Here is a 25,495-nt window from a genome sequence, read left to right as displayed (position 1 = left end):
GCTTGAGTAAATGTACTTAGTTACTTTACACCATTGATGCATAATGTTATTTAGAGCAAGTTGTTTAGAGACAGGCGGTTTGTTTATCTGCTAAAGACTAGTTAATTTGAAACGTTAGCTTTAGCCTATGTTTTCTCTGCTTGCTGTATGTCGTTTGTTGACCAGGATTAATGTTGACTCGGGAGTCGTTTTAATTTGTACTGCCTCTTTCAAACGAGTTGCTGTTCGTTCCATATACTCAGTGTTAATTTAACTCTGATAGGCCTATTGTACAAATTTAGCCAAATGGACTGGTTCAAATATTATACACCCATGTAAACCACATTTGCTGCTGACTCTCGGAGTTACAATCGGCCATTTAACACTGAGGATGTTACTGTTTAAATCAGTGGTTCTCAAATTTCTGTTTATGTCAACAACCCCCAGATTAATGTATTTGGCTAGGACCCCCATCTGAAAATATTTTGTGCCAGGAGGACCCCCATATAAGATTTGTGTTGTTGAAATGTTTGAAAAATATTCCACATTTTTCATGATTTTTTTTAAATAGCAGATCTACATTGCATCGCGACACATTGTGAGCTTCTACACCGGCTATTTTTTTGTAAGCTAATGTAGGGTTAAAGTGGTTAAACCCCTTTATAGTCCACTTGCCAGAATGTGAACCCTGACATGTTGAGTACACCAACGTTTTGTTAGAAATGTTGAGTATGGATCCCCAGCATTTAGAAACTGCTGGATGCTAACTTGCATATGTTGGGCAATTTTCATAATTAGCATAATAAGCTTTACTTAGCATCACCTATATGGACAATATTTCAGAAATAGTCCCGGGCCTTAGGGATATATTTTCATGCTAATCAGTCTTAAAAGCACCAAATGTGGCCTAGATGTAGACCAGGCCATGCTCTAATGATTCAGCGAGGGTAAATGTACACGCATACCAATACCACCACTAACATCCACTCAAAACAATGTCAGACATTTCTTTAATTCAGTTTAGAAAGGAAATCAGGAAGTTACAAATCAGCAAGTTACAAATCACTACATTTTCTCAGTAAGTAAGTACATCTTTACTACATTGCTTAGTTTAGTTACTCCATCCATCCATCCATCTATGAAGAAGTTCTTTACTATTAAGAGGATCTGCTTAATCTCATAAACATCCAAGAGTTGAGCTAAACTAGACTACGCTCCCATAGGCTACGAGTTTGTGTTGCTACCAAAATCAGGACTCCTAATATTGTAAAATGGAAAATACTATGTAATGGAAAGAAAAAAATACTATACGACATGAAAACATGGGTGTGTAGGATGGGAGAATGCTATTAATACTCCCAATGGGATTCATGATCTTAATGTATATGTTGTTATACATAACAAAAAAGTGTGTTGTAGCAAAAGTGCAGAAATCCTAAAAGTAGATATAAATGCCTAATCTTATAAAAGATAAAACATTACACAATTATTCATACTGTAGCATAAAATGTGGGACACTTTAATATATGTTTTCAATGTAAAGTTTCTTCACAATGCAGAGAGAGAGAGAGAGAGAGAGAGAGAGAGAGAGAGAGAGAGAGAGAGAGAGAGCAGTAGAACACAGTAGATACGATTCAGTTCTCTTGCATGGTCTTATTTATCCAGCTCAGGTAATTGCCCACTTTGGTGTAAATTCCATATCTGCCAGCCTCTCCACAGCCGATCCCCCAGCTGATAATTCCTGCAGCCCAGAAGCGTCCAGCTTCATCCTGCAGTCCAAGAGCACCGCCGCTGTCTCCTTGGCAAGAATCGTCCCTTGCTTGATGGAACCCAGCACAGAACATGTTAAGTGTGAAATGTGATACAGTCTGGCTTCTCTTCGCCTGTTCAATGAAGTTACTGCATGTCTCCGTGTCTTGCACAGGAACGTGTGCGTACTTCAGGTCATCGGAAATGAACATGCTGTTCTTGATCTTCGTCATACCAAAACCAGATATCAGCCTGTGCAGGAGGAATGGAATTATAATATGAAAAAGTTTGTTAGTTGACTTTGTTAGAGTTATTATGTACAGTAGGCTACCTCTGTTATACAGTATAGGCCTATGCCTCCTTTATTAATCTAAAAATGTATAGAACTCTTCTCTGGCACAATACAAGGACAACAATATTGTACATTTCTAGCTTCAAGAGGTATCTCACGTATTTGTCTGAATTGTATTTTGTCTCAGGTTTAACCGTAATTTGTCATTTTCATACCAGTTTGTAGTTTTACATTTGGTTCGTACAATGCCTTGTTTTGATTTGGAAGTATATGAAGCAATCAAGTGATTTGAAATCCTTGTCTCACAGTGGTAGGCCTACATTATATCTCTGCTACAGTATTAGTAGTATTTTCATCATTTCACTGAGCTGCATTTATAACATGAGGAAGTAGGTCTAATTGTGCTCCCATTGATATAATTTGGAAAACCAACTCAATTGATCAACTCCAAAGACAGAATTAGTCAGTGCAGCATGGTTTGGGGCATATGTAATTTTTGGTTGGAATGCCCCAAATAATACAGACAGAAGGTCTAACACTGTTTACCCCATCACGCCATGGTGGTATATGGAGTCCTCTTTTGGCAGACATATTGGCATGATGGCAGAGTTAAAGGTGATGGGCTCTTGTAGTTTGATCAAGGCAATATCATTGTCATAGTTTGGGTCAGGGGGTCCAGGGTTGGTATACTCGGGGTGAACATGGAGAGATTCCACAGCAGCAGGCGTTTGCTTTATGAACTCCTTAGCATTGTTATTTCCCATGAAAACCTGTAAGAATAAAGCAATAGTGTAGAATAGATAATGATAAAAAAAACAATGAAAAATCTACTGCAAAATAATATATGCAAAATAAAATGGGGATCAATGAGCATTTATATGCCTGTGATAACTCAAGACTTAGTGCCCCAAATGGGAAATTACTTTGAAGCGTTATGAGTTATGAGTTTTGCTGTTAATCTTGCTGGCACCCATGTTATAACAGCAATAATACTTAACAGCAATTAATGCTGAAATATATAATGAATGGTTGATGAATTGAATACATAGGACCACAATGGAAACAAGTCCCCAGGACGTTTTTGAGATCCTTTTAGCCTTAATGTCTTACTGTACCACGTGCTGTTTACATTTCTGACTAATAAAGTATTCAATCAATCAATACAGGCAATAGACACCAATTGTTACAGCACATGGTCTGTTGATTGCGGATAATCTTACCTTTACATGGCCTTTTCCCACAGTTGTGCCCAATGTGCCATCTTGGTTCAGATTATGAGCTGCAGTCATGACCCAGCGGTCTGCAATCACTATTCCACCAGCTCTTCCATTTATTTCCAGCATCACCTGCCAGGGGATGGTGTTGGGTGGAGCCTTGTGACCCTTGATGATCTTTCCTAATATGCTTAACGTATCTGTAGGCTTGCCGCAAACTGGATGGGGAAGGGAAAGTAACGTGTACAAGTGTGTGAAGATCTGGGTTTCAAAGTTTTTATCCAGCAAAAGTTGAAATTAACTTTGTTTGTTTTCAATTGAATCATTCTTGGCTGAAGATACCCATCATATTGGTCAATGGCAACAGAATTCAATCTGAGATTATTTAGCTTGGGCCACGCTGTCTAGAACAGGGTGACTGTACAGTATATATCTAGAATGTATGTCTGCCTCAAAAGTAATTGTATTTTGAAGCACTTTTTCAAATGAGTATCTATAAAGATCACTATTTTCATTTGAAATTTTTTTGGCAGGAATTTTGCCCCTGCACTACCCAGACACCTAGAGAGACATGCATTTTAATCATCAGTGGTCCGAGAATTCAAGTCCTTGTAATACAGTATTACAGTATTTCCCTTTTACTAAGACTATAGTCTGTTCCCTCTGATGTTAATATCACTTTTTCTGCTTTAAGGAATCAATCATTACTATTAGCTGCAATGCATAGGTCTTCTGCCTCAACAAACACTTGTTTTATATGCATGTCCAAATACTATAAAGGGCCTTTGTCAGATCTTTAATACAGTAATAATACCTGGTATACATGGTGGAATAACTGGTAAACCATGGTCGCCTGTCCATTTTCTGTCTGCCGCACATGTGTAGTTTGCTGAACACCAGAGGAAAACAACAAGGGAAATGTTGAAGATTTGTTTGCAGGATTGGGACTTGTATACAGTAAGCGCTTTGCATATGTGAGTACTGTTGGTGACAGGTTTGAAGAAGACAAAATATCTCAGACTTAGCATATGACCCCCACCTGAGGAAGGACATGCCAACAAAACAATACATGTTTCACAAATCTCCAGCTGATATTAATGTAAGTAATCACATTTGTTATGGTTTGGTAATGACATTTCTCAACATCATTGAAGTACCTCACCATTGACTTCATCAAGGAGTGAGTAGAAAGGTTCATTGCAGCGGTACTGAATGACTGAGCCATGCTGATTCTTAGAGCCAGACAGGAAGGTAATGCCTCCATTCAGTGGCATTTCAGGATCGCCGCAGTCAATTACTGTGAAGAAAAACACCACAACATTAATACACTGGCAGAGAAAAATGACTGCCTTGAAGTCAATGTCAAGTGGCGTTGTGAACAGATGGTTGAGATTTCAAATGTATCCTGTCTCAGAAAACCAGGCTGTGGGAAGTGAAAGAGAAAACTCCCTAACCAACCCGATGCCTTGAACAGTGATTTGTGTGTGTAACACTGTTGACAGTGATTGAACCACAAAGCAATGCAAAACTAATGTAACGAGTTCTGTTATTTATTTGTTTGTCTCGCCCTCTGTCAGTATCTGTCTGCAAAGTGCACTCTGCAAAAGTGGCTCAACAACACCTCTTGTCACGCCCACTGTACATCCACACACCTTACCCCAATTCCACAACTGCCAACTTCCACTCATGAGTAGTCTCAGTATTTATTGCCTACTGTACCACAAGTCATTTTTGCCTGCTAATCAGATCAGTTTCCTGCCTGTTTCATAAGCCTAGAACCAGTGGACTTTACCTGGATTTGAAAAGTGTTAATTATTAGTTTTGCACTTGAATAAACATGGAAGTCAAAACATCAACAGCTTATAGGCTATTATTCAATTCAGGCATATACAGCAGTAGACGTTCTTATCCAGAGCAACTTACACAGTGCAAGGCACGGTAAGGTAACCGGTAATTGAAAAAACACAGCCCCCTCACACATTAGAAGGACAATATCAGTCACCAGAAACAAGAACAGGAGTTTGAAGTTACGGTGGGTTTGTATAGGAATATAAGGGGTGTGTCTGAATGTATATCAAATATCTAAATACTGAAACAAGCAACTTAAAAACAGTCTGGGATGCTCACATACTGCATGCGTGGGTAGATGATAAAATGACCACAAACATGATGGTGAAATACCTTTAAGAAAAGAAAGAAAACAAGTAGGCCTATGTGCTGCAAAGCTTAAAATAAAGTATTTACTACCTTACACAGCATACTTGCAAAGTTACATGTATGCAGGCTGTGATCCTTCACTGCCCGAATAAAACACCACTGGTTTAAAACTGATCATAAAAAAGTGACTCACTGTGGCATTCTGGGAGAGAGAGGTGCCACTGTCCATTGCTTTTACACATGGATGAGTAACTCTGGATCTCCTGTCCATCCTGATTGGATGGATGGATGGATGGATAGAGAAAGAGAGAGAGAGAGAGAGAGAGAGGGAGAGAGGGAGAGAGAGACACACACACACACACACACACACACACACACACACACACACACACACACACACACACACACACACACACACACACACACACACACACACACACACACACACACACACACACAGAGAGTAAATGGTGCATTTATATAGTAAATGGTGAGTAATGGTGAGTATTTTCTTAAAGGACGACTTCACCACTTTTCAACATATCTTCATATAATAGGTCCTCACTAATGCTCATGATAAAATGATACCATTTTTTTCTTCTTGGTCTGTGTCTCATAGGAGGGCTGTGGACAGTCCAGAAACCCGTCTACCAGTGACATCATCGTTAGGCAGGATTTTTTTTCCCAAAAAGATTAAAAAAAATGTATTCAGATTTTTATTAAGGCGAGAACAATGGGATCTATTATTGCATTGCAACTTTCCAGGAATACAAAGCCTGCAGTTTCTATTAGCTTGGATTCCCCATCGATGATGTCACTGGTAGACGGGTTTCTGAACTGTCTACAGCTCTCCTCTGAGACACAGACTGATTATAAAAAAATGGTACAGTTTTATCATGAGCCTTAGTGAGGACCTATTATATGAAGATATGTTGAAAAGTGGTGAAGTCGTCCTTTAAGGCAGTCAATAAAGAAAATAGAACAAATTGAACAACCACTCTGCTGGTGTAGTGGTTTTCAAAGGTCAAGACACCAACCTGGACTGTCATGTAAGATACAATCTAATTTATGAAAAATAAATAATAGCAAAAGGTGGATGCATCATAAGTGAGATAGGATAAAACAGTTCCATCTAACCCTCATAAGCTTGTATCCTTGGTCACAGCGCACTTGGATGTAGTCTCTGTACAAATAATCGGTGAAGACAGGAGTGACCCTGCCATTAGTCACACCACTGGGAGATGGACACTGCACCCCTGGGAATCAAAACAGAATAATACCTCAACAGACCATGTCTAAAGTTACAGTACATCACAACTACAACCCCATCTCGGCTGGGGTTGTATGTAAGTCAGTCCCCCGGTCTCTAACTAATTGCAATGTGCTGTAGCTGTAGGTTTATTCATATGCACCTTGTACATAGGAAATATTCAGTATATATTGCATATTGTCGCTGTCGGGCAGAAACCAGCTATGCATTTTTCTTTTTTTAAATGTAATAAATCAGTGCTATTGAACACCCTTTACTTCTGTGTGTGGGTTTTACAAATATTGAACCAATGAAAAGTATTAAAAATTTGCTTCTGACTAAACCTCCTAACTCCATTGGATCCTTAAACTGTCGGTCAAACCAACTAACTCCAACTTTGGAGATGTTTTTTCCATCATTGATTAGAATGACGAAAGTCAGACGGAAAACAATCTCCACATTAATGGTCAAAAAACTCCTAACTCCACTTCAGCTGTATTTGGGTAAAGTGATGATAATATAAGGACACATTGAAGTATCTGATAATGTATAAAGTCACCGTACAATTTTGAGGAGGAAGTATTGTGTTGTTCTAAAAACATCTTTATTTTCTTGAAAAGTTTGGATTTTGGACACAGCTGGTTTCTGCCCGACAGCAGAGATATAAGAAATATATGCAATGTCATGATGTGTTCTGTTTTCTACCTATCACAGCACGACCCCATCACTACTATAAACAGCATCACTCTCCAACATCTCTGTAGTCACTACATTCCTCACGTTTGTGTTAATTTCTCTCTGGAACTCGGAATCGGAGGGTTTCATCCCCAGCAAATGGTAAATATTCTGAATTTCTATACCACTTTAATCTGAAGCGCTTTACAATGTAATTTACATTCAACCATTCACATACACGTTCACACACTGACAGTGGAGGCGGGAAACATGCAAGGAAACACCATCATTCGGAGCAATTAGGAGTTCAGTGTCTTGCTCAAGGACACTTTAACACAAAACCAGGAAGAGCCAGGGATTGAACTGGGAACCTTCCAGTCCCTCAGCGGTCACTGTACCTCCTGAGCCACACCCACCCCTGGCTTAATGTTTAAGTGCCATTGAGCAAGACATGGAACCCCTCCTGATGAGCAGGTTGGTATCTTGCAAGGTTGCCTCCGCCATCGGTGTGTGAATGTGCATGTATGAATGGGTAACGTACAGTGTAAAGTGCTTTGGATAAAGGTGCTATAGAGATGCAGACCATTTACCATTTTATGGCCATTACTTTCTATCATCTTTTCTTTTCTTGAGAGTTGTGTGTGTTGTGAAGTGATGCAATGGTGCTGTCATTCACCTTGTTCATCTTTATTAAATTAACTCCATCGTCCCCCATCACCACTACTTTGAGAAGCAACAGTAATAATATTTCAAGTTAACTTATACTTCATCACACAACCCTGTAGCATCGAAGGTGCCATATTTTTTACTTCTTTTTTTTTAAAGGCATCACACTAGTAATGTAAGGTAATGTGTTGGAGTATAAATGAGCCTTTGTGGTGACTCTCTCTCTCTCTCTCTCTCTCTCTCTCTCTCTCTCTCTCTCTCTCTCTCTCTCTCTCTCTCTCTCTCTCTCTCTCTCTCTCTCTCTCTCACTGTGGGTGCTGTAGTCCAGGCTCCAGCCATGGCTGAATCCAGCCCAGTCTGTGTGATAGTCCAGAGTGACTGTGCTGGAGTTGGTGACCATCAGGCCGGGACTGTTCCTTCCACACAGCTTCATGGGTTCTCTCTCTGGGATGGTAACCTGGGTGGAAGAAAGGCCATAATAATATGCACTTCATCATCATGACTTCAGCCTATAGTAACTTCCTGGGTGGTAAAAGGAAAATATGATCCATGATGAAGCACCGCAGTTGTGTAAGTGACCATTGTGTAAGGTCTGCGGCCACCACAAGGAAGGTTTGGGTGCTTTTTAAATAACTGAATAATCAATTCTACAATTCATAGATTGACAGAAAAGTGCATGATCAAATTAAAATTGTCTTTTTTTCTGATTAAACTTTTCTTTCTGTCTCTCTTTCTTTTTTCTTTCTTTCTACATTTGTCAAATCAAATTACCTGTGATACTGCACTTTATTATAAAAAAATATATGAATTATGAAAATAATCGTTAGTTTCAGCCCTAATACCGATATTATTTGGTTGTACTTAGAAACATTTTGCATCCCTGTCATTCCCATAATTACAGCTAAGGATATTCTCCAACTTGTTACATTATATTACATTCTCAGTTGCACATATAAAATCACACAAACACTGACCATTACCTGTAACCAGTGATGCTGGCACTGGGGACCTTGTTCTGTGTCTATGCTTTCAATGTGGAACTTTGAGTCATTGAACCTGAGGGTGATGGTGAAGCCGGCCTCTACGGCGATAACATACTGGCAGGACAGACCCAGAGGTGACGGTTCAGGATACCCTGGACTGGACAGCTGCCCCTCAGGCTCATCAAATATACCATCACCACATGATACTGGGAAGTGGAGACAGGAGTTGATATTAACCTCTTAAGCTCAACAGTATATATTTTGTTGTAGGCCTATAATGCATAGTGAAAATTGACCATCTGATAGTGAAAATGTAAAAAAGAATTTCACATTCTGTTGGGGTTTGGTGATTCCCCCCTGCCTTTGTATGGAGGTGAGATGTTTCATTAGGACACATTCTCCACCTATAGCAACTATAGACCAATCTCCAACCTTTCTTTCCTAAACAAAATACTTACAGTTGTCTATAAACAACTGCATATCTACCTACTGTATCACTTTACAATTTGTATGAGGTGTACCAATCTCCAGAGGTGTAGTGAATAGGTTTTGAACAGGGTTTGCTACTTATTTGCTAAATTGTGTGCTAGTTCCCCTCATGTTACCTTTTTTTAATATATGCACTATATATAATATATATATATTTTTGTGTTCCCTTTTTCCATTTTAATCTGTGTGATTTTGTGCAGCATTGTGTAACTTCTGTTTAAAAAAGTTATTAAAGTTGTTATTATTAAATACATACATTGACATGTTTGTGTTTTGAAATTACCCTGGGCTATTTGTATTGTCTTGTATTTTATCTACATTTTGTAGAGAGACTTTTCCTCACCTGGTTACATTTGGCTAGACTGTCATTTGAAGAAAAGACCATTTATTAGACTGTATATAATGCAATACATTGTATGCATGTGAAAAAAGGCTGACTTGTTTTTGTTTTGTTCAAAGCACAGCCTTATATTTGGCTACATTGCCAACAAAAGACTATACAACTGTTATAATGTGATGCATTTGTATGTGACTTTGTTATGTTATTTCCAAAGGTACAGTATGAAAAGTTTGGACACCCCCTACACCCCTTCTTTTTCAGTGGGTGTATACTTCAGTATCAATCAGTAGCAATCAGTTTAAATGTTATCACAAATACATTTACACACACACACACACACACACACACACACACACACACACACACACACACACACACACACACACACACACACACACACACACACACACACACACACACACACACACACACACACACACACACACACACACACACACAGTAGCCCCGCACAGTGTGTGTGTGTGTGTGTGTGTGTGTGTGTGTGTGTGTGTGTGTGTGTGTGTGTGTGTGTGTGTGTGTGTGTGTGTGTGTGTGTGTGTGTGTGTGTGTGTGTGTGTGTGTGTGTGTGTGTGTGTGTGTGTGTGTGTGTGTGTGTGTGTACAGTACTCACAGACACAGGTTTGCTGGTCTGGGCGGAGTTCATAGCCATGGTGACAGGAGCAGAGGTAGGAGCCCAGGGTGTTATGGCAGATCTGGGAGCAGAGAGGACCATCCTCAGGGTCTGGTGCTGAACACTCATCAGTGTCTGACAGACAGAGATGTTTTGGGGGATTTAGTGTAGAGGGGAAAAAAAGGAGCTGACCAAGTATAGAAAACTAGGGGACTCCGGCTAACAAAGTATATAGAGTTTAGGTGGTTAAGTAATTACCAAATACCGGTTGTGACCCTTGACTCTTTGGTTGCTGGTAATGTTGACTACCTTGACTCTGAGTCTCAACTAAATGGCTGTAATGTAAATGAAATGTGACTGGGATGCACTGTGACTAAATTAATCCAACAATACATTGTATTTGTATTGTGCTTTTCCAGAGTTCAAGGTCACTGAAAACATAGCAAACATTAAAAGCGGAGTAAAAGCGGAGTGCATCGTACGATACCTATAGCCTGGTAGTGAGCAGAGAAACCAATGGGCTGATGGGGTTCAGGGTTACTGTCGTCCGTCTGGAAGATGAGGCTGAGTGTGTTGCCTGGCGACACGATGGGCTGGTTGCCGGGGTGATGACCATCAGCCGAGTTCTCCTGTCCACAGAACTTCCCCAGGACTTTCTTGCCGTACACACACTGGGAGTGTTTGAAAAAACTACTGAATGCTACTACTACTATTTCCACTACAACTACTGTGTAGACTCATACCAATTTTTCAGAGGTACCCTGTTGGCTCAGAATTGTTTTGCTTTTTTTGCTATCATGTATACATAGTGGTGGCTATTTCACAGCTTCAAATCCGACAAAAAGACATACAGTATGACCCCTCTCACTACCCTTTCCTCCGAAAGTAGATGCAGCACACAAAATAATAATTAACAACATGAACCCTGACATCTCTATTCTGGACATGTCGTAATGACAGGTGAACATTCAGCAAAAATAGACTAACATTTAGTGAAAATAGCCGATCTACGAGTAGTTATAAAGGGCAATTATAATGTATTAACGCATATAAGGGTTATTAGCCAGGGACCTTTTTAAAGGAATATTTGTCACTGACCGTGAGGGAGTCATAGTAACAGTCCGCGGAGGCCTCGATGTCCAGGTGTTCAAAGGTGAGCTTGATCTGGTAGCCTTCCGGGACGGCCAGGTGCCACTCTCTGAGCAGCTCAGGAGGGTAGGGCTGGGGGTACTGGGGGGACTGGACCTCACCGTGCATGGGAGGTTCAGCCTCCGAGCGGGGAATCCGCCAACACTCACACACAGACACACAGAGAAGCCTCCAAAATGGACATGGATGGACAAAGACAGAAGAACAGGTGTGTATTATTAGCCCTGTGTGTGTGTGTGTGTGTGTGTGTGTGTGTGTGTGTGTGTGTGTGTGTGTGTGTGTGTGTGTGTGTGTGTGTGTGTGTGTGTGTGTGTGTGTGTGTGTGTGTGTGTGTGTGCGTGCGTGCGTGCGTGCGTGCGTGCGTGCGTGCGTGCGTGCGTGCGTGCGTGCGTGCGTGACAAAAAAAGTAAGTCTAAGAGATTTATTTTTTTGCTTTGATTTGTTGTTTTGCACTCACCAGAGCTCCTGGTCCAATGTTGATTCAGAGCAGAACAAACACCACTGATGCAATGGCAGAACTGTTGCAACTGCATCATATTGATATGGTGTACTGGCAAGTGAAGTATGTTTGTATTTTGTTTATGCTCTGTTGTGTGATTTGCACATCGCTGTTGTCTTGTAAAGTGTCATTGTCCTACGTTTCTTGTGGCACCTTAATCAAAACAATTCCTGTACTCTCTCCTCATGGTAACAAATGAGTGAAAGAAATGGTAACATCTGAGTGGGAAAAAAGTACATTTGCTGTGGAAACAACTGTATTAACCACTGAACCCTAGTATCTCTATTTGGGGTGAACATGGTTAAAATAGCAGATCTACAAGCTCACAATGCGTCAAGAGCTTGTAGATTGGCTATTTTTGGAGAAGAGATTTTATGTAGAAGTGTAAAAAGAGAGGACCAATTAAGTATAGACCCCTGGGGTACCCCGGTCAACGAAGTGGTTAATAATGATACACTGTAGAATCAGATAACTGTACTTACTGTACTGTATAATCTGATTCTCTGCAATGAAGGCAACCTGACCTAAAATCTTCCATTTAAGAAGAGGCAAGACCCATATATACTAAACAACACAACAGTCCTGAATATGGGATGCTCAGTCTTGCTCTTATACTCCATGGGTACAGATTTGAATGCAGGAAACATTGATAAAAATGCACCAGAGAAACTTTTTATCTTCAACATACGATTGGCTTGGTAGTCACACCAGCCAGCCAGACTTACCAGATGGCTCTGTAGGTCCACCCCATGGCTGAAGACGTAAAAATCTATCTGTAGTAAACAGCTACTATAATAGAAGGATCAGGTATCTCAATTCCACAGGAACACAAATGCACAAGCAGTCGGTATGTTTCCAGTATGTAGCAATGGAGAGTCCAAAAGCATGGCAGGTAGCCTATCTGCTCTGTTTGTTTGACTTGGCACTTAAAAGTTGTCTTTTGAAGCAGCAGTGGGAGAAGCCAATATTCCAGATGACGGGAAATGCAGAGAAACAGTGGTGGTGACTGAGATGTTGTGAGCAAAAAAGGGCTGAGCCCATGGATTCAACAAAAATGATCCTTTCAAGAAACTTTCAGTTTCATTTTGACATTTCATGGGAATGCCTTCAGGGAAAAATGCTGCACTGCTCAGGGATTTACAACATAGCAATGGAGAGTGTAAGAGAGCAGGAGTCTGCTGTGTGTGTGTGTTGGCAGATAAACAACAAAACGTAGAAATAGTCCATTGGTTTGGCCTATGAAACAACAACCCCTCCCTTTCCCATCACTCTTCAGTGTACTGCCGAGTAAAGATGCAAGCAATAAACATCAATTAACGAGAACCATACTGTATTGTTGGCAGAGGTAATGATGAGAAATAATGTGAATGGAAGGATTGGAGAAAACAAGCATTTTTGTGGAGAAAGAAAAATGACATCAGTACTTGTGTTGTGGAATACGACTATGCTGCCAATGTCTTTGTTTAACTAACATTTACGGATGGTATCGTGTATGTATAACTATTTCAATGCATTCATTTTTCAGTTTATTAAGATGAAACAGAGTCCCCCTTTGTAACTGTGGAAAGCCTGGTGTCCTGCTCATTTACTGTTCATTGCTCAGATCCGATCTAGAGCCTGCCTACTACTGTATATCCGGCATATACCACAGAACTGTAGCTAGCCATTTATGTTACTCCCGCCGTTTGCCGTTTTCTTTCTTAGTTTCATCATTAGATATAGACTAACCGCTTCACAGTGGGGCGAGAGAGAGAGAGAGAGAGAGAGAGAGAGTCACATAATGCACGCCACACGTGAGAGAGAAAAACTAGAAAGAAATTACTTGAAAAGTCATATTCTACCAGGTGCTCTGTGTGTGTGTGTGTGTGTGTGTGTGTGTGTGTGTGTGTGTGTGTGTGTGTGTGTGTGTGTGTGTGTGTGTGTGTGTTTTCATAGACCTGATTACTTGTTTTTCGGATTGCTTGTTTCTCTCGCCAAACCTGGCAACATAATCTGCGACGCTAAACGCTATAATGTTTTTTATATAAGTGGTGGCAACATTTTTTGACACCACACGGGTCTTCCCAACAATAGCGAAGATTGAAGTCAGAGTGAACATGGCCAAATAATAACTTAATAGCCACTAGGTCTAATGAAGCACGCTAGCATTTAGGCTAACCCTCCTGCCTGAGGCTGCAGTAAAACTTGCACTGTGTGAATGAGGGGAGCTGAGCGGAGCACGGTTACTGCGGGGGGCGGGCCGTCTCCCCATTCGTGTCGCCAAGGAGTGAAGGACAGCGAGCCAGGACAGCCAATGACACTTAGGTGTCACTCAGGTGTCACTTAGGTGTCGGACTAGTACCCAGCTTGTCTGTAGACCCGGCGCTCTTCGAGCACCTGGTAAAAAGGAAAACCTGTCCACTTGCAGGGAACAAATCAGGACAGCCTGTTTCAGAAATACACAGAAATCAAAATCAACGCGCCAGAGTGTTCAAATGTATTCCTTTCTCTCTTTTTTTTCATACAATGCATGTCAGAGAACCCAAAAAGACAAAAAACTAAGAAAAAGTAAAGTTTTATATAGGCTCTTTGATGGACACACTACCCGCACACATGCTTTTCCTCAGAAACAACAATGCCCCTGGACCACCTTTCAAGATTTAGGCTACAGGCTTGCTCAATGGCACTCGGGCAGATTTATACTGTAGTTGTGGGCCGGGCTGTTGAGTGTTGATGCAGAGAATTAAACAAGTAAGCCTCTACCTACTGTAATACCTACAAGGGAACCTGCCAGCCATCAAATGGGTCACCTTGAATAAATTGCGCTCTAGCCATACACTCTCAGTTATATCCAGTATACTGTCTTTGTCCTCTATAGTCTATACTGCCTTAAAGGGGAAATTTGCCCATATATGATGTAAATTATATAATTCTGTAAGCCTAAATGAAAATACCATAATGCAAAATATTCTGTGTAGGCTGGTGTTTTCAGGATTCAAATTTAAAAGTAGCTTTGCGTCGTGTTTCGAGCTTGTGGATCTGTTACTTTTGATGCTTTTGAGTGACGCTGTAGTATGATCAAGTAGGGTATTAATTTACGAAAAAACACAAAAAGGTAGAATATGGAAATAACAGATTTCTGCCCAACAGCGACGATACGTATTACAGAATGATGATTAAATAAATGACTAGTCAAAACTCACATTTCTTTATCCAGCTGGTTCAGCTGGTTATATATCATGTTCTGTAAGCACCAAACAAATGGTGATGTCCAGCTCATCTCCTGCATTGATGTCACTCCCCGTCTCTCTGTCATGTTGTCAAAATGTAACGTAAAGAACTGCAGAGATCCTCTGTGATTAAGCTTCAAATCATTGGGTTTAATGGAAAACAAACATTGGTAGTTACACTGTATTCATGATGCATGCTAAGTATGCTATTACATTTGATTATTATTATTTTATGTGATTAATTTGTTACTTGATTACAGACGTTTACTCCTTCATCTCTTTTTCCTCTCTCTCTACTTTCTCTATTGTCTCCTGGATCCACTCTAAGTAATTCCCCACATTAACGTAATAGCCTTTAAACTGCTGGTCCAGACAAGCGTTGCCCCAGGACACGATGCCTCTGAGACGATAGGGCCCTTGGCCATCCTTGTTCCCAAAGCCCAGCTGAGGCACAACCAATGGACCACCACTGTCTCCTTTGCAGCTGTCCACCCCACTCGCTCCAGCACAGAACATGTTCCCCTCTCTGAAAATCATTGGTTGTGGTCTTTTTCTGTGCATGGGTACTTTCTTACAGTCATTAAGGGAGTAAGCCCCAACGTGAGCATATTTTAAGAATCGGCTGGATCCCCCATCTTCCGTATAGCCCCAACCCGAAACAGTGCCTAGTTGGTTTTCCTGCACATGTCTGTCGTCCACATCGGGCAGACAAATAGGGAGGAGGTTGGGCCCTAGCTTCACCCTAGAAGACAGCCTGAGCAGAGCAATGTCATTGTCATAATTGAGGCGGCGTGGATTAACATATCCAGAATGGATTATGACTTTTGTGACATCCATGACCACCACATCAGACTGGGATTCTGCCACTTTGTTCTTATCAATCAGTCCACCATACATTTGAACTGGTTCGGACCCAATCACAACGTGAGCTGCAGTCACGGCCCACCCATCCTTGATCAATGATGCTCCTCCTTTTCGTGGTTCATGGATGTAGAGTTGCCAAGGAATCTTCCCCAGTTCTGCTTGTTCACCTCCCCAAATCCTGGCAGAGCTCGAGATATCTCCTTCTGGCACCCCACACACTGAATCACACAGTAAAGGACATGATAAAATTATGGGGGGAAATGTATCCAAATGAATGAAGACTGATACTAGAGAAGATATCAAGAGATACTGAAATCATACCTTCAGTGCATCTTGGTAAATCTGACTCCCCGCTAACTGATACCCATTCACTGCTGGCATTACAAATGTATGTATCTGAAAGAGAGCACAAGGCATAGTGTTGACACGCAAAGATATGGGGTCCTATTTTGCGTGTCTTAAGTACCAGGTCCAGGTCTTATGACTTGACTTAAGACCTGGAGGCGTGGCCAATGCTGTTTAGATATTTTGAGTGGCCATGCAGCATTGGCCACGCCTGCAGGTCCTAAGTTAAGTCATAAGACCTGATATTTAAGACGCGCAAAATAGGCCCGATGGAGTCTGTTCTGGGCTCCATGGTAACATATTATATTATAATAATGTATTTCTTCTCCTTAAACTATTGGTTTGTCCATTTGTTGCATGAAACTTTGTAGAAAGCTATGTCATGGGGCAAGGGAGAATTGACTCACCTTTCATGCTGAATGGCCAAAAGGGGATGTGGCGGAGGGTGTGAACTATCACAGATAGGTGCATAACCTCCAAATTGATTTACATAATATCACAAAAGTTTTTCATGGGGCAAGGAAGAACTGATTAACTTTTCACACTAGCATTTGGGAAAAGGGGACATACTGTAGTGTAGATAGATAAATAGACATTGTGATTAGCATGGCATATCACTAAAAGGTACAGAACAACTGAAAAGATTCATATAACACCACCAAACTCTAATTAAGAGGTTTGTCATGGGGCAAGGAAGAACTGATTATTTTTAGATAATTTTAGATCTATTTAAATGTAATGTTTAAAAGGGGATGTGACAGTGTGCATGGCACAGCAACAATTTATGGACAAGCAGTCTCCTTGGTGGAGGGCTTCGCTCTACAGAGCACTTTACTGTATGCAAATCATCAGCGTTCATTTAACTGTGAAAGTGTCTGACTCTCAGTCAGAGTTAAATGAACAGTGAGGATTTTACTGTGTCTACTCACCATCTCCTTCCAGTGTGTAGTACTTTGAACCACACTCAAACTGAATCTTTTTTCCATACAGAGAGTCTGATCCCACCACCTGAAGAATATCATCCTTAGGCTTTGGCATTCCACAATCCACAGCTAAAAAGAGAAAAGTCCAGAAGAATGTTTACATTTTACACTTTCAGCCGAAGCTTTAATCCAGAGTGAATTACAAGTGCAGCCAGATTCCTTAGTCAGCTTGGTGCCTCTCTTCTTCGTGGTCCTCTGTCTCTCACATCAAATAGTCCTCACACAATACAATCCTGAGTGTTAATTGAAAGGTTTAAAGGTGCCAGATTCGGCACAAACAAGGGGTTGAATTTCGTTCTCCTGCTATGCAACAAAAATGTGGAATGCCCTACCAAAAGTAGTGAAGGAGTGCAAAACCCTACTCTCCTTCAAAACCTCCCTAAAAGAGTACTGTACCTTCAGGAGGCTGCAATTCGAAACCGGCCCCTGTAAAAGTCATAACCTAAGCCCTCCCCCCCTTTTGACTGTATTTCTTTTCTCCTTATTTTTAATTTCTAAACTGTCTATATGATGTTCTGCATAGTAGTGTATATCTGTCTGTCATTTAATGTCACTATGAATTGAGTACAAAGGACCCCATTTGAAACAAGCCATTGTGCTTTCATGGGCTTTTTAATCCTATTTAGTTGACCTTGTATTTGAACTGTACTTTCATGTGCTTTTTTCTACAAACTTCTAAATAAAGTATTCAATCAATCAATCAAAGGTGCTGTAAGTTATATTGATTTGTTCAAATAAATGTTTAATAGGTTTATATTCCCGTAGTAATCATTACTTTATAGTGTTTGTTCAGTAACAGGGTTCTCATCGATGTCTCCAGCTCTTTAGTAATCATAGGTCGGGGACACCAAACTCCATATAGCGAAGATTACAATATTACCAAACCTTTTAGTTTTAAACAACAGACGTAACAGAACAGCATCAATATAATCATAATGATTCATAATCAGCCTGATAAGTTGTGTGATTGTGTGATTGTTGTGGTCTGTCAAACTCACGGACACAACGATGCACAGGGCTCCAGGTGCCTGTCCTCTGACACGTTGTCTTGAACTCTGTCAAGCTCATAGTCTTGGCATCCTTTTACAAAGGAGAAGACGACGACATACAGTATAACTTAGTGGTTCCCAAACATTTTAGCTCGAGACCCAAAAGATTTTATTTTTCTAATTTTTGCTTTTCTACCTTTATTCAGATAGTACAGTTATAGAATGACAGGAAACAGGGAGAAAGAGAGACGGGGAGTGACATGCAGCAAAGGTCGTCAGGCTCAGGAATCGAACCTGTGACTCACCGTCAGGCTGCATTAGAGCCTATATGTGGTATGCGCCTTAACTACTAGGTAACTAGGCCATCGGCATCTTTCCAGGACTTTTTTAATTTTTTTAATTTATGACACATTTGGATGTTTTTTTTTAATCTTTGAAATAATAATAATAAAAAACAAAATGTAGGAAATAAAGGGATATTTACCCGCGGCCCAAAAATGGGTCCCGAGCCAATGTTTGGGATACCCTGGCATAACCCCATGCTTTTTTTGCAATGAAGCTCCTCAATCATTCAGTGAGATAGGAATGAGATATCTCATTCATTTCTCATTCAGTCCGAATATAAATACGATATCTAATTCAGACACATCAGATAACATCATATGATATTGGCTTCCATATTTATAGTATATTACAGGACAACTAAATTATTCAATTATTAATTATTACTGACAATTTAATTATGTACAGTTCATTACTTATATTATCTGTGATCTCACCGTTTCCAGAGTTTGTCCAAGTTCGCAGGTCACTATCACAGAGTCGCCATGGCGATATTCTGGTTGCCCGGGAGCCACAGAGGAGTGGGGCGTTACCAGGTCTGGACAGGTCTGGACTGCAAACACACATTATTTACATTGACTGTTTGTATCATAGCTGCAACTATAGCTAGTTGTATTGGTTGATGACATGTATTGATGAGTTAATACTCTATGCTCTGTTGATGAATTGAATACATAGAACCACAATGGAAACAAGTCCCCAGGACTTAATAGCCCAGGTGTTTTACTGTACTTCCGTGCCGTTTACATTTTTGACTAATTAAGTATTCAATCAATCAAAAAGCTTACAGTCCACTGAGTCCAGTAATTATATAGTCTAGTCACTACAATGTGTGATGGATGTTCCAGGCATTGACTACACCAAAAATGAAATAACGAAAACTAGTTTAGTTAATTATAACTTTATACTTTAAAAAATAAATTTCAAATAGCCAATCTACAAACTCACAATTGTTTTAGTTTTTGCCAAGAATGACATGCTCAACAAAAAAACACAACTGAGACAAGAAAAAACAGACAGAATAAAATTAAAAAATATATAATTTAACTAAAATCGAATTATTATTTTTTATTAACCAACTATAATAAGCTTGGTGACTGCTGATATTTAATTTGAAATGCATAGGACCCAGTGAAACACAGAGTAACACATACGTAGCAACAGTGTTTTACCTCTGGTCTTGTAGTGGATAGAGAACCCGGTGTTGGAGCCATAGCCGTCAGAGTTAAAGAGGATGCGGATGTGACTTGACTGAGTGAGTAAGGGTGATGGCGGTGGGGCCAGGCCACAGAATGGTCCCAGAGTCCTGGAGGAAGTTTTAACCTGGAAAAAACAAGCGAACTAGTGCAAAGGTCCAGAGGGGAGGGTGGAATGATCTGTTGTTACCAGATCAAATTGTAACTCTAGTACATTGGTTGATGGCAGGCAGTTGTTCACAAAGTGGGGTCCGGGGACCAGGTGTTATTGAGGGGGGGTTCCAGGGGGGCCCCAGCAAAAGTAGTTAATCAAAATCTATTCAACATCTTATATACGTCGGCTATTTGAAAATAGCTGATCTATAATCTCACAACGCGCCGACGCGTTGTGAGGTTGTAGATCTGCTATTTTCAAAACATATGTTGAAAGAATTTAGACATTTTAGCAACACATTACATTACATTACAGTCATTTAGCACAGTGGTTCTCAAACTTTTTCATGTCAAGGACCCCCAAACTTATATGTATTTGGCCGCAGACCCCCATCTCCAAATATTTTGTTCCAAGGACCCCAGAAGCAAAGATTAGAGTTACAAATGTTCACTTTAAAAATATACATATTCCAAGGTTTGCACAAATGTTCATGATTTTTCAAAAATAGTAGATCTACAAGCTCATAGAGCGGCACTCGGTGCCGCGCTATGAGCTTGTATATCGGCTATTTTTGAATAGCCAAAGTATAAAAGGTTAAAGTGGTTGAAATTATTGTGATGCTATGTTAACACATGTTGCTGGGGACCCCCTGGAACCCCCCAAGGACCCCTGGGGGTCCCCTAGACCCCACTTTGAGAACCAATGATTTAGCAGACGCTTTTATCCAAAGCACTCAACATAGGTAGGCAAGAAAACTAAAACACAAATCTTGTATGGGGGTCCCTGGCACAAACTCCTTTCAGGTGGGGATCCGTGGCCAAATAAAAACATTTGGGGGGCCCATAACATGAAAAAGATGCTTTTAAAGGGTGCAAGGGTGCGATACTGCAGTCAGTTGCCTACCGTCACTGAATCGATACACTGTCCCTCGGGGTTCTGCTCCACGTCGAAGCCCCCAGAGAAGTGCAGCTCCAGTTGGAGGTGATCCTCCACTGACAGGGTGTAGGAGCAGCGGGCGTTTTCTGCGTACGGAGCAGGGTAGGAGGGGCTGGAGATCACGCCCTTCATGGACCCTGAGAGGTCCTGTGTGCAGCTCACTGAGGTGGTGAAGCCAGAGAGCGAGTCAGTTCTGCACTGCTGGGTCGGTTTGCGCACACACGGCCATGTGTGACCATTCTTTTTTACTTCCATCAACACTATTGTTATCATCTTTATCTTAAAAAGGTAGGGTGATATTTTTGTTAGAATAAGTGTTAAATAGCTCTATATTCTGATTGTAGGCTACTCATTGATAAAGAGTGTTTGTTCAGTAACCGGAGTCTCCATGTCTCTCTGGCTCTTTATTAAACAGAAAATGCATTTTCATGTCACTTTTATCCAATCAGGAGAGAGCAAAACAAGTCAAATTGGAAGTGATGATACGAAGAAATGAGCAGACAAAATTGGTACTGGAACACTATCAAATTGAAGCAGATAAATGGGTGCTTTCTCCTGATTGTCAGAAATTGGCAACCCACCTGAAAATTTATTTTCTGTTTATTAAAGAGCTGGAGAGACAGGGAGACGCCTGTTCCTGAACAAACACTCTATAGATTACTTTCAGAATATAGTGCTTTAACCTTTAAACAAAAACCTTTTGTTCTAACCAAAAACTATCACTTACCCTACAGTACCTTTTAATCTTGATCTTCAGTGATCACCACAGCCACATGATAACCTTCAATGTCATTCTATGTTTATCCTCATGAGCGTCCATTTCCCCGAAATGAATATTCTCCCCTCCTCTTTTCCCCTGTGACTTCTTCTCGTTCCTCAATTTTCTATTCTCACTTCTTCTTTCTAATGCGCTCCCTTCCTCTTCTCTCTTTTTTGTTGTTGCTCCCAGTCTGTGGTGGCCTAAGTAGCCCATATGGGGCTCATGCAACCCTTCCACCATGTCTAACGTTAAATTGAGCACATTCTCAAAAGGACCTGCAGATGCAAACATGGCAAACCTTTGTCAGCAGAACAGAAGCAGTGGTCTCCTTTAGGTTTAGAGCAGCAATTGTAATGTTATGTTCATGTTGGCTGAATTCCTAAAAAATAGCCGCAAAATGGCAATTCTAGGCTTCAAGCCAACATGGGCTGTTATAAGTAGAAAGCTATGAAGGGTCCAGACCTTTGAGCAATATTGACACCCCCATTGGTCAATTTCTAAAACATTTAGGGGACATGTTTTAATTTTCAAAGCTGCAGCAGAAGGAGACAAATAAGCACCAAAACAATAGGATTTCAAACCTTTGCCGTGACCCTCTAATAAAGCTACTTCTGTTTGCACACCACCCTTTGCCCATGCCTATCTCTGTATACTGTTGACTGTGTATCTACTGTAAGTGCATAACCTGATGAAATAGCGGCAAAACCCTGGTGAGTTGAACGTGTGTGTGTGTGTGTGTGTGTGTGTGTGTGTGTGTGTGTGTGTGTGTGTGTGTGTGTGTGTGTGTGTGTGTGTGTGTGTGTGTGTGTGTGTGTGTGTGTGTAACAAAAATCTGCAAATATTTAAGATATACCCTCATTCCTTTTGTGAAGCCCTTTTGTACTTATAACTGAAGTATTTATAAAGATCACTATTTCCATTTGGCCAAAGGAGAAGTAGACCATCACCATACTAATCAAAATACCGTAATTACAATAGTTTCACACTCCCGCATCACTCAACTAATAAGTGCTAAATACTGCTGGTTTTCTAAACTAACCATAGAGCTATAATATATCTAGAGGCCGGATTGCCCCGATTTGACCACCAGGCTTGGCCACTTCACTGTTCTACTGTGGTTCTGGGGGCTTGAATCTAACCTATATGGACGTTTACTGCTTTTAACTGAATTCACCTGGTATCCTCTTCATTCTGGTGTCTTAACATGGCCCTGGGATACCAGTTGAAGCCAATTAACTTACCAGTATAAGGTAACAAAACCAACACTGCCAGGCATCCCCAAAAGACCAGGACCAACATTAAGTGTTACCTCTACAGGTTTGTTTGTCTGTGTCCAGCTGGTACCCATGGCGACAGGAGCAGCTGTAGCCTCCGATGAAGTTTTGGCAGAAGTGGGAACATCCATGGTCTGGGTCATCCTCACATTCATCAAAGTCTGAGGACGCATGGAACACACACACAATCACATTTTCAACTTTGGTAAAATATATTGTAAGCTCTGTGTGTGTACAACACACAAAGTACACAATAGAATGTGGATTACATGAAGAGCTGAGGGAAATCATTATACTGTATATAGACATAATAGATGTCAACATATGAATACAGATGTGATCTTAAGTCCAATCTTCTACAGTTCTCCTCTTCTCACCTCGCACTGTGTAGAAGCCTCGGAAGCCAGTGTGTCTCCTGACGTTGGAGAAGTCGGAGTGGAATGACAGAGAGAGGCAACCTCCAGAGTTGGAGAGGAGGGGAGGGTTAACAGAGGACTTCAGCTCCTCAAATGTCTTTTGGCCACACACAGTGGAAATGGGAACCCCATCTAACATGATCTGGGAAATAAGTGGAGAGACAACAAACTTAATGTCTTGACTTGATGTCATAATAGGTGAACATTCAGTGAAAATAGCATATCTATCTATCACAATAGAGCTAGCTTGTAGATCAGCTATTTTTGGCGTACAGATTTGGTGTAGAGGGAAAGGGAGGGGGAGTCAACTAAGGGTTTTCAGTTGAATGTCCTGATCACTCTATTTTTGTAAACACAACAATTCAGTGCACACCGACTGCCCAAAGGTTTATGCTCAGAAACGTCACAAAAAAGGAAAGTAAGAAAAAACAAGCAGAAAGAAGGGTCTCTGTGGATACAGCCACCGTCACACACTTCTAGTGAGTCATAAGTGATGATTAAGAGGAATTATTTTTGTATGAGTCAATACATTGTTTATTAGGAAAATGCTACTTAAAGCTCATTATAGTGTACCATTAACATATAGGTGCTATGTACAATTTAGGCATTTAGAAGTCAAGTATATTTACATATACAAATAATTTGTCCTCTGCATTTAACCAATCCTAACCATTGGGAGCAGAACCCCCTACCCATTGATATTAGACCACTTTTGAAACATTAAAACCTGTGCGTAATCCAATAAATTAAAAACATTAAGTGACTTTTTTGAAACGTGACCTTTGGCCAGTGTGGCCCTACTGACCTGCAGAGCATCGTTCTCACAGTCATGGCTGTCCTCCAGGTCCAGGTGTGTGAGGGTGAGGGACAGTACATGACCTGGGGGGGCACACCTGGGACCGGTTGAATAAAGAAGCACAATTATCCAAGAGGGTTGTCTTTACATTGAGTATGTGTACATATGTTTCGTCACCTAATGCAACTACCCGGCTTCATCAGACAAGCCAACATGCATAACAAATGTATCCTTAAAACCCGCCGGTCTTTGATTCATACCAGAGTAGTCAATTTCTGCAACAATCCTTAGCAGAGTAGAGAGAAGTACTCTACTCTGCTGTCTGAATGTATTAATTAAAATATGAGTGTATTGAAGGTACCTGCTCCAGTTGAAACTGGAGTGGGGTGGATAACCACGGGGATAGCCAGGTGATTCCACCCATCCGAGCATGGCGAACACACACTGGGGCAACAGGAGGACCCAGCAAAGACTACAAGAGAGAGAGTGGGAGAATGAAAGGGAAAAGACAGAGAGAGAGAAATAGAATTGTGTAAAGAAGCAAGAAGGAAAGGAGAAGAGGATGAGGGGAAAAGTTGAAAATAAATAAATAAATTAGAAAGAATATAACACCCATTACAGTGAATCACAGGTTTTTCGTTTTATATTTTGCTCTCCAACATCTGAAATTGTAAATCACCACGGAATATTGAAGATGTGTTATACAACTCAAATACAAACAAAAGGGGACTTACCTTGATGTCAACATGATCTGACCAAATCTCACTTGGCAAATCAACTAAATCTCTCCTTCCCCTTTCCCTATTATATCACTTTCTTTCTCTCGCTCTTCCATCCTCTCTCTCTCTCTCATTTTGCAAACTGAAGCAATTTATAGAAGTGTATTTGAATGTGTGTGTGTTTCCGTGTGTTTGGAACATAGTGAGGCTGGGGAAGAAGGAGGATGGACAGATAACGGTTTGGATGAGTGAAACGTTGAGAGACTTATCACTGAGCCCCTAAAACTCTCTCCACACCTTTCAGATAAACAGTTAACTCCTGTCCTGTGAGGACAAAGGTTCGGTAAAGACAAAGGATGGAGAGAGTGAGAGAGGAAGTGCCCCATTGTGTTCATCTGTCGTGCTTTGGATATTTTCTAACATGAGCGAGTGCCAAAAAA

General features: G+C 40.8%; 1 protein-coding gene across 1 annotated transcript; it reads right to left on the bottom strand.

The window, feature by feature from the left end:
* Positions 1-972: 972 nt before the first annotated feature.
* Positions 973-25,203, bottom strand: c1s.2 (complement component 1, s subcomponent .2). The gene is made up of 24 exons (XM_084052210.1): positions 25,071-25,203; positions 24,698-24,808; positions 24,346-24,433; positions 23,502-23,682; positions 23,160-23,285; positions 21,058-21,251; positions 19,977-20,127; positions 19,242-19,357; positions 18,472-18,553; positions 17,420-17,542; positions 16,467-16,541; positions 15,550-16,363; positions 11,523-11,742; positions 10,912-11,095; positions 10,425-10,559; positions 8,962-9,170; positions 8,291-8,438; positions 6,529-6,647; positions 5,585-5,663; positions 4,397-4,531; positions 4,049-4,123; positions 3,241-3,452; positions 2,567-2,790; positions 973-1,980 (listed from the first exon to the last, which is right to left on the bottom strand). The coding sequence occupies exons 1-24, from the start codon at positions 25,082-25,084 to the stop codon at positions 1,614-1,616; spliced, it is 4,182 nt and encodes a 1,393-aa protein (XP_083908336.1). The 5' UTR covers positions 25,085-25,203; the 3' UTR covers positions 973-1,613.
* Between the last annotated feature and the right edge of the window lie 292 nt (positions 25,204-25,495).

This window comes from Gymnoscopelus microlampas (assembly GCF_963454915.1).
Source record: "Gymnoscopelus microlampas genome assembly, chromosome: 3".
Lineage (NCBI taxonomy): Eukaryota > Metazoa > Chordata > Actinopteri > Myctophiformes > Myctophidae > Gymnoscopelus > Gymnoscopelus microlampas.
This window is presented reverse-complemented; position numbering and strand designations above follow the sequence as displayed.

What these genes read in the sequence shown, in the direction of transcription:
- c1s.2 (XM_084052210.1), bottom strand. An exon ending in TTGGACAAACTCTGGAAACG is followed by an intron (nt 18,554 to 19,241) that starts GTGAGATCACAG and finishes CCTTTGTAAAAG; the next exon opens with GATGCCAAGACTATGAGCTT. An exon ending in TACCACCATGGCGTGATGGG is followed by an intron (nt 1,981 to 2,566) that starts GTAAACAGTGTT and finishes CCTCCTGCACAG; the next exon opens with GCTGATATCTGGTTTTGGTA.